This window comes from Medicago truncatula, chromosome 3 (genome assembly GCF_003473485.1).
Source record: "Medicago truncatula cultivar Jemalong A17 chromosome 3, MtrunA17r5.0-ANR, whole genome shotgun sequence".
Lineage (NCBI taxonomy): Eukaryota > Viridiplantae > Streptophyta > Magnoliopsida > Fabales > Fabaceae > Medicago > Medicago truncatula.
Window position 1 is genome coordinate 6,661,526 of NC_053044.1, and position 10,555 is coordinate 6,672,080.

At 33.3% G+C, this 10,555-nt stretch overlaps 1 protein-coding gene across 1 annotated transcript; it reads left to right on the plus strand.

Moving 5' to 3' along the window:
* The first annotated feature begins 3,452 nt into the window (after window positions 1–3,452).
* On the plus strand, window positions 3,453–4,259 carry LOC120579769 (dirigent protein 11). The gene has a single exon (XM_039832498.1). The coding sequence runs from the start codon at window positions 3,516–3,518 to the stop codon at window positions 4,083–4,085; it is 570 nt and encodes a 189-aa protein (XP_039688432.1). The 5' UTR covers window positions 3,453–3,515; the 3' UTR covers window positions 4,086–4,259.
* The last annotated feature ends 6,296 nt before the right edge of the window (window positions 4,260–10,555 follow it).

Below are 10,555 nucleotides of genomic sequence, written 5' to 3' on the forward strand. Positions count from 1 at the left end.
CTTCACATTGACAACGTCGCACAAAGAAAAACAAACAACGTCGCACAAAGAAGACGAACAAACCAACGTCGCACGAAGACGACGAGATCACAAAATAATAAACGAAAAAGATGTGAAAATCACTTATTTCAATAAAAGGGAAAGATAAAAACGAGTTAGAGGGGTGATTTTGTCACGCCTCTTTGATGGATAAAGGAGAAAAAACTAGAGTTTTGCTGACGGCCCACAAGAAAGAAATGGAAAAGAGAATTATTAGACCAAAATTACATATAAAGCAATCTTAATGATCAAAATTAAAACAACGCTTTGTGTCATTTTAAAGTTAGAACTAAGCCTTTTATTTTGGATTGTTGCTCTTTAAGATTCAAAATTGCTCTTTCGCAAAAAATGGTTAGAACAATATTAAATGAATCAAACGTTGTTATTTTTGGACAAAAGCCATTAATACATTCAACTACATTTTAAATAGAGTTTCAATAAAAATGTTGTTAATAAAATCTCATGAATTCCGGAAAACATCAGACTTGACCTATCTTATTGTCAAACTTAAGTACATTGCCTTAATTATGATGCTTCCTGTTCTTTTGTGAGATTTTGGCACTCTCATTTTTTTTTTTCGAACGATTGTAGTTCTCTTTCTTCAAAGTTAACGACGTAGTATTCTACAATCAATATTATTTCACATAGATCATGTAAAGTACAATTTTTTATTAAAATATTTGGGTTTTTTTTTAAGAAACTAAGCGAAATATATTAAAGAAACAAGCAGTCCCTCAAGCACAAGGCGTGCCTAAGGAAGCTGGAAAGTGTTAATTACAATACTGACAGGCTAGAAACAGCCCAAAAAACAAAAACAGACATTACAAAACAACATGTAAACAAGCTAAAGGGTTTTTCCTCCAATGGGGGTAGTCAAAGTCGAACATAATGTAATTCGCTTTCAACCACCAATACGTTTGAAGTTTAACCATCTCAAAAAGAGCATCAATATGATAAAATATTTGGGGTTCGATAATGAATTTTGAATATTTAAAAATATTAGAAGTTCAAAACAAAGAAATTTGATAAAAATTGAAGAATTTGGTAGGAATTGAAGAGAAAAAATTTGGGATTTTTTATTTGTAGTTAATTTGATATTTTAAATTGTAAATTTTAGGTGAAATAATTTTTAAAACAATTGAACGTTCTAATAGATTATGAGAAGTTTAGTGTTTTACGAAAAAGACTGATGGATGTACTTAATTGAGACATATAATATCTACAGTTTGTTCACATATTCATCCTTCACGTTTTTAGTGATGTTAAATATGTTGTTATATTTATTGTAGTCTATCAATTTAAATGAATGAATATCATTTTTATTTGTCAAACAAAATAAAATAATAAAATATTTTTTTTATCAGGGACGAGAAATCATTATTAAATCTAGATAGACCAAAATTACATATAAAGCAAACTTAATGATCAAAATTAAAATAACGCTTTCTTGAACAAAAAAAATAACGCTTTGTGTCATTTTAAAGTTAGAACTAAGCCTTTACTTTGGATTGTTGCTCTTTAAGCTTCAAAATTGCTCTTTCGCATAAATTATCTTGATACTCTCAATGACATTTGACTACTGTTCACTAATTATATTATATCAGCCACTTCAATAGCTAATTTTACCAAACACTTCAATTTTAATAAACCATCTTTTCATATATAAGCTATCAGTTATAAGACATCAGCTATAAACTAGTTTTTCAGCTTTCAACTAGCTTATAGTTTATTTTTAACAAACACACCCCACATACGTTCATAAATTTTGTTCCAATCCAAAACCTAGAACACACATAACGCGCAATTTCTTCTTCATTCTTCTTCCCATCTTGATTGTTCAATTCTCTCGTTCGAGAATTGCCGTCGTTTCCATTTATCGTGAGAATCGTTGTCGTCCATTTGATTTCAGACATTGCGAGAATTGATTCTCACAATGTCGGGAATCAAAAGGACGACAATGATTCTCACGATAATTGGAAACGACAGCAATTCTCGAACGAGAGAATTGAACAATCAAGATGGGAAGAAGAATGAAGAAGAAATTGCACGTTATGTATGTTCTAGGTTTTGGAATGGAACAAAATTTATGAACGTATGTGGGATGTGTTTGGTAAAAATAAGCTGGAAGCTGAAAAACAAGCTTATAACTGATAGCTTATAGCTGAAAAAATGATTTTTTAAAATTGAAGTGTTCGGTAAAATTAGTTGTTGAAGTGGCTAATAAGTATAAAATGACATAAAAGGACATGTTTATATATATATATATATATATATATATATATATATATATATATATATATATATATATATATATATATATATAGACATTTTTTCTAATTTATTTATTTTTAATATTTTAATTTATGGTTAACTATGTTTTTGATCCTTATAAATATTCAAACTTTTGGTTTTAGTCTCCAATAAAATTTCACCGACAATTTTGATCTCTGTTTTTTTTTTGTATAAAAGAGGGCAAAAGCTCATTGATCTTTACTTTTATGAATCCCAAAAATAAGAGGAAGGTGAAAAAAATGCAAGCAAGAATATATAAAATTTTACAATGTACCGTAGGCTAGTTATAGTTAAATATCAAACATTTCTTTTAAGAAATATATATAAAGTGTTCATTAAAAGATAAAATAAAGCATGACAGTTTTTTTTTCCAAAGGAGAAAACGTGGCAGTTGTTTTATTTAAAAATAAGTTATGAACTTGACAGTTATTTTTTAAGCCATGAACATGTTGTTTTATTAAAAAAAATAATTATATTAAATTAATAGGGTTAAAATTGAAAGAAAATATAAAAAAACTATCAGCTATAAGCTCAAAAGCTACTTGAAATAGCTTCTCAAAAAACGTAATAAGCTAGTGAAAAAAACTTTTTACCAAACACATCTTATTATATCAAAACACGCTTATAAACTAGTCCAACAAGCTATAATCTAGCTTATTCGTATTACCAAATGCATCCATGATGGGTTGAATTTGATGTGAAATTTTAATTGTTACAAGTCATATAGTGTAAATTAATTAAGATTGTATACCTAAATATAATTAAATAAAAATTAAAAGTTACCTTATTAAAATTGATTTTTTTTTTATAGAAAAATTGACTCATTTATTTGACATTTAATATTACATTTGTATATTACATTTTAATTGGTTGATATCTTAAAAGGATAAATATTTCCTAAACAAGATAGGGTAATCTAGGCCAATTGGTTTTGGGCAAACAAAATATATTTACTCTAAACACGTGTCTCAAGTGTTGCGCCTCGTGTGCAAAGAAGTGAAATCACACTCAAATAAACAATTAAACTTTCCCTTTAAACGCTCCTCGCGAAGTACGTGGGCAATAAAATATTCAACACAATTTTTTAATCTCGAAAAAACCCCTAAAACAACATTGTTTCTCTTTATATACTTCAACGGAAAGAAAATTATTGAGGAAGAAAAAACAGTATCTTACAACAAACAATGGCTCTTTCACGTAGTTTCTTTTTTCTCTTATCTCTTACACTCATTTCCACTCAAATAACAACCACAAATGGAGTTTTGTCACAACAATCCAACATCATATTACCCTCAGAACAACCAAGAACAGAAAAACTAACACATATCCATTTCTTCTACCATGACATTAGAGACAACAAAAATCCCACCATAGTACAAATCATTGACACACCAAAAAATGTACCTAATGGATTTGGTTCAACTTTTATGATGGATGATGCAATGACTGAAGGGCCAGAGTTAAGTTCAAACCATATTGGAAGAGCTCAAGGGTTGTTTGGTCTTTCTTCACTTCAAGATCTTGGAATGTTTATGTTGACAAATTTTGTTTTTAAGGAAGGGGAATATGGTGGAAGTAGTCTTAGTATGTTGGGAAGGAATCCTATTTCTGAACAAAATAGAGAAATGCCTATTGTTGGTGGAACTGGTTTTTTTAGATTTGCTAGAGGGTTTGCTATTGCAAATAGTGTTGATTCCATTTCTACCCCTGAACATTTTGTTGTTGAGTATAATATTACTGTTTCTCATCCCTAAAATTTCCTTTTGAAAATGGGTTTAGGTTTTTAGTGCTATTTTTGGCATCTACAAGAGAGTTAGAGATAGATATGTACTTTGGTAGATTTGGTGTCAATAATTTGCTTCAGCAACTTTGGTTGTTTTGAAGAAAAAAAAATCAATTTTAATTAATATATTTTGCATTGATATTAATATCTGTTCTGTTTATAATTTCTGAAATTTAATTCTGTAATTTTAATTAACATCTTATTTGGGTAAGAAATAGAATTTTGTAGTTTTTTTATCTCTCGAAATATGAGACAGTTGCACTTTTGATTCTCATTCAATGCTTCATCTTTATACAACTTGTAGACAGACGGGTCAAAACCACTTAAAAACAATGAATGTTTGTAATTAGGTCATTCCACTTCGACGGTCTATAGAGGATCTCAAATCAGTGTTAACCAATCAATATAAAAAGGGGAATTAGTCACTTTAGTCCCTGAATAGGAAAGAAGTCGTCACTTTAGTCCCTTAATGTAGATAAATTGTAAAATAGTCCCTGAATGTTGACTTTGTTAGTCAATTTAATCCTTGAATGCAGACTCCGTTAGTCAATTTAGTCCTGAACGTAGACTCTGTTAGTCACTTTAGTCTTTGAAATTGACCAACAGAGTCTACATTCAAGGACTGTTTTGCAATTTCTCTGCATTCAGGGACTAAAGTGACCACTCATTTCCTATTCATGGACTAAATTGACTAATTCTCCATATAAAAACGTTAAGATAAAATAAATTTTGGAGGGTTTGGTTTATGAAATTTGCTAAACATTTTGCAACCAACTCAAGGACTTGGATTTGGTGCGGTAGTAATTGCACGCAGTTTTAGATCCGAATGGTTCATTTGAGATGAACGGTTAAAATTAAAAACTGCATCTTTTTAATAAAATAATCTTGACCGTACAATTTTGATCGGACAACTGACATGATTTACAGCAGCCTGCTGAGGAAATCCATTTTCCTAATTCAATGGTTATAATGAATTAGTCTTGGATCAATCACCGGTTCCAAGGAATGATTTGTTTAATGATTATAATCTTCTTTGATCATAAAACAAATTAATTAGGCATCAATTAAGTTATTCAGAATATCTACTATATATAATATATTAAGCATCACACAACTTAAGTAATTATAGTCACGGAAAGCTTCGTGAATAGACTATTTCGTCTCCAAATTTGTATAGACCATGTAGGTTTAGAGTTTTGGACCTTGAACCTTTACTTAGTCAGGTGTCTTTGAGTAACATATGTGAGGAAATTATGAGAATATGACATCAAATCCGTACTAGAGGGTCAAGATTGTCTCCAAGGGTCAATATTCCCATATGTGAGGTCCATGTCATGGTGCATATGTGTCATGTACAAAGTGTCACTTGAAATATATCTTGTATTGGGCCTCAACCTATACCGAAATAGTCCTCCCTTAAGCTATTAAATGAGGGACTTAAGTGATAACTTGTTTACAAAGCTGAAAGGAAAAGTCTGGCTTGTCTAAGTTGGTTTAAACTTCGTTCCAATAATCGATCCATTAGGTCCGCTATTGCGAGCTAGAGGTTGTCGGACTATGGACGATAAGTCGATCGGTTTACCTAGCCTGTGGTTGTTGGACGCGTTCCCTTAGACGTTTATATTGTGTTTGTTGTCATTGCTTCATTGGCGTGCTCATTTTACTCTCACCTAACACGTTGGTGAGAGTAAAATGATGAGAATATGACATCAAATCCGTACTATAGGGTCAAGATTGCCTCCAAGGGTCAATATTCCCATATGTGAGATCCATGTCATGGTGCCTATGTGTCATGTACAAAGTGTCAGTTGAAATATATCTTGTAGTGGGCCTCAACCTAGACCGAAATAGTCCTCCCTTAAGCTATTAAATGAGGGACTTAAGTGATAACTTGTTTACAAAGTTGAATGGAAAAGTCTAGCTTGTCTAAGTTGGTTTAAACTTCGTTCCAGTTTTCAATCCATTAGGTCCGATATTGCGAGCTATGTAATACCCCATTTTCCCAACATAAAAATTTCTTAACATAAATCAGAGAAAACATCACAAACGGGATATCACATTTCACATAATCTAAAAACAGTTAAATAACAATTTAACTTCCAACAAAATATCTTAATCAATCGCAGCGAAGTTATTTCAAAATCATAAATTGTCTTGGCACGTAGGCCCCATCATAATATCTCAAATAAACTCAGTTAAACATCATAAATGAACACGTAAAAGAATGAAGTATGCATATTGTTATCATGGTTTTTGGGTGCCAAGCCATTAATTGGACTTGAACCTTTTGACCGTTGATATCTCTCTTTTTTCTTGGGAAGGGTAAAAGGAGAAAAACCCTTGAGTTTCCGGATTCGGGGGTCGTTTTTCGCTACGGGAAGGTGTTAGGCACCCGGAGCGATTATGGTATTCCATAAGAACCGCTTTCCTAAGTTTATTTCTACGCTTTAGTTTTATTGCTTATTTTTGTAAAAAAGGAAGGTATGATTAGTTAAGAATGGGGGTGAGAAGAAGTAGAATTTGATTTTTTATTTCGGCTTGGATGAGTTTTGACTCATTGCCTACGTACCCTTTTAAGGGATCAAAACCGTTCGTAGTTCTTGCTCAAAAAATGGTTTTTGTTTTTGTTGGTTGATTTTAAGTTTGAAAAAAAGATTTTGAAGAATAGAGATGAGAGGCCTCAAGGGCATTAGATTTAGCAAAAAAAGTGAGGTTTGATTAGTGATTAAAAAGAAAGTCTAAATGATTAAGATGAATTGAATTTTTCTTAAGAAAAAAAGAAAGGAAAAAATGAAGTGTTGACTTCATATTTATTATGAAAATTTTTGAAGTGAAGTTCAATTGTTTTTTTTTTGGAAAAAGATGGATTTTCTCTAAGTGTTTAAAACCTAAACGCTTATTTAACCATACAATCCTATGCATACATCTAAAGTGAGTGTGTGCGTGTCGGTGCGTCATAGTGTCCATAGTCCATATTACAACATTTCCTAAATACATTCTATGGCCTCTTTGCCAAGCTACAAACCAATGGTAAAATATTACATCACCGAATGAATTACAATTTGTAAAAGAGAAAACCAAACTAAAGAAGACAATAGTGAAGATAATGAAGGGCTATGAAGTGATCAACATGAAAGGAAATGTTAGTAGAAAATGGTAAAAGAAGAATATGGCATAAAGTGATAGAAGAAAGTATGGCATAAGACGGTAGAGTGACGATGAAAATAAGCCGGAAACGTGTGATGAATAATGCGTATAATGCAAGAATAAAACTCAATACGTCAAAACAGTGACATACGCATAGCAAACAGTAGCAAAATTCATATGAAATAGTATGCAAATCAAACATGACGAATACGAACATTATGCACACGAGGTAACGGGTAAAAATGCGAGAAAAGTGACTTAAAATAGTAAAAACCCTTGACAAATCAACACCAAAATTTTACCAACTTTTCCAAGTAAAATGCCACTGAAATTTATCAAGAAAAAATAGTAAAATGACATGGTAATTTTCTTGGAATTTATTGGTGAAAATTAGCATGAACAAAGGGTGCAAACAGCAGGCAATTATGGTGCAAGTAGCAAAGAGAAAGAGCAAAAAACGTAAAAAACTTCCAGCCCAAACCAAAATCCAATACAGACTGGGCCTGGATCATCCAGAGGCTTCAGAGGCGTTGGATTGATCCAGATTCAGATCTGACGGTTTAGAACACACAGCGCATGGCAACGTAAATCAAGCATACAGCAACAATGCATCACAGCCATTCAACAAAAGAAACCCTAGATCCTACGGTTCAAAATGAAAACGAAATAAACCGGACCGGTTCACGCGTCTATATAAGGACATGGATACCGGTCCAGTCCATTTCTTTCATTTCCTTCTCTCTCTAAACTTCCCTCTCCTCTCACTTCTCTCTAACCTCGCCGCCGGCGAGGATGAAGCTACGGCGGAGACCTTGAAGGTCCGCCGGAAACTTCATCTTCTCCGGCGAGTTCAAGAACTCCGGTGACCTAAAATTTCCAGAATTTCAAAATTTCTTCATCAATCAATTCGTCCTTTAACCCAAAACACGAATCCAGCAGTTGTTTTTTTCAAATTCAATTCGAAACGATGTAGATCTGGAAATTTGTCGTACGGCTTTGAATTTGATTTTGATTTTTTGAAAGAAAACGTTTAGATCCTTGAAGATCTACATCATTTCGTTGTTTAACACCTCTTTGATGTTTGTTTTTGCTTTCAAAACTTAGATCCTTATGGATCTAGGTTTTGTGTTTACGGTTACGGTTTTGGCTTTGAATTCTGGAAATTTTGGATCTATTTTGCTTGCGTGATTTTTAGGTTTAACAGTGATATTATTTCTGAGGAAAGTTTATGAGTTTTACCTAAGGTTTTGGTTGAAACCTTTAATGGAGGAAATCTTTGGAAATCTTGATTCTGTTCTTGATGATTTTGATTCTGTTTGCTTCACCGGTCCAGACTCTTCATCTTCTCTGACTCTTTCTCTGCTTCTCTGTGATTACGTGCTTGAGCTTGCTTCAGTGTTTCTTAGATCCACGCGAGGAAATCCTGTGATCAGTGCTTGAGCTTGCTTCAATGTGAGCTCGCACTTGGAATTGCAGGAAAACCTTCAATCCGGTGATGAAGATTCACACGAATCTCTGAGGATTGATAAAAAAAATGTTGATTCTGATGAAAATTAGGGTTTCTGGAAAACGGTTAGGGTTTTTGTTCTTGGTGTTCTTGATGAATCTGAGAAATTTTTCTGTTTTGATTCAGTTGCTGGAAAAAGAAAATTGAATTTGTGTTTATGAGTTGGCGTGTAATGAATGGAAAAACGTGTGGCACTGTACACCTTTTATAGCTTGACATGTGTGCATTGGAACCAATAGGATAGTGACATCTGGATTTGCTCACTTGGGCGCTGCTTGCTATTTTAAGGACCAATCTGCAAATTGTGAAAATGACAAGGACTGGACTGCAAAATTAAAAAAAAACTCGAAATGAAATAAATAAAAACAGTTTTGGACAAAAAATGCAATTTTGGGACCTCAATTGAGGGACCAAAATGCAATTAAAAATAAAATTTGAATAAAACACAAGATTTGACCAAACGTAAAGTGAAACAAACAATAAAACTGACAAAACGGACTAAAACGAACCAATGGCTTAAATGAGGTACTTCAAAGTAACCTCCCCATGCCAAAATTTTATGTGAAATGACCAAAATGCCCCTAGGGCTAAAAATGACCTAAACAGAGCCAAATTGACTCGACACTGACTCAGATGCAAGTTTGAAATGAAATTAGCAAGGTTTACTGATGGAAAGTTAAAAATGAATTTGAAAAGACTCAGAGACAGTCACAAGGATGAAAACGGGTCCCACTGCAGGAAATGACCAAAATACCCTTCTGTATGACCTTTTGCAAATTTTGAAATAAACTGTAGAAAAAAGCGATGTAATGATTCAGAGACACTTTTGAATGACTTACAAGACAAGTAAAGACATTTCGAAAGGTTTTATGCAAGAAAAACATAGGTAAAATTGTGATTGAAAATACTGCGAGGCAGAGACCAATTGAACTGTGCAGTTGAAATTTGATAATTGACAAAGTTTGAAATGAAATTGGGCCCTGGTATTTTTGGGTCCAAAAACAGGGTATAACAGCTGCCCCTATTTAAGTTTCCTTGTCTGGAGAGTCAAGAGACGGAGTCTTTGGCTTGACAGGACGAAGATACTTAAATATTAGCATTTGCACTGTGTTTGGACGTAAAAATACGCCTACCCATTTTCAAATAATATGCATGCCATGCATCATTTGGATTATGAATGCAAGACCTCATGGGGATTGGAATTAACAAAATATGTCGTATCCATTGCGGGATTGGTAGACATTGACAAAGATAGTGAATAGCAGAGTAACGGGAAACTAGAAACAAGTTGGACAGGTACAAGCTGTTTTTGGATTCAAACTAGCCACTTGACCGGGAATGAAACAAACAGACAACTGCGAGTTGTTCTTATGGATTCGAACTGGTCACTTCACAGGGGATAGAGGTTACTGGACAAACATGAGTTGTTCTTATGGATTCGAACTGGTAACTCACTTGGGGATATTGGAAAGTGCGAGTTGTTCTTATGGATTCGAACTGGTGACCCGACTGGGAAAAAGAGAAAATTGGCAAGTACGAGTTGTTCTTACGGATTCGAACTGGTGACTCGACTGGAAAAAGAGAAAATTGACAAGTACGAGTTGTTCTTATGGATTCGAACTGGTGACTCGACTGAAAACATGTAAAATTGGCAGGTACGAGTTGTTCTTAAGGATTCGAACTGGTTACTCGACTGAAAGCAAGGCAAATAGACAGGTGCGAGCTTGTTCTTAGATGCGAACTGGTTACTCCACCGGAGACAAATACAAAATAGACAGGCGCAAGCT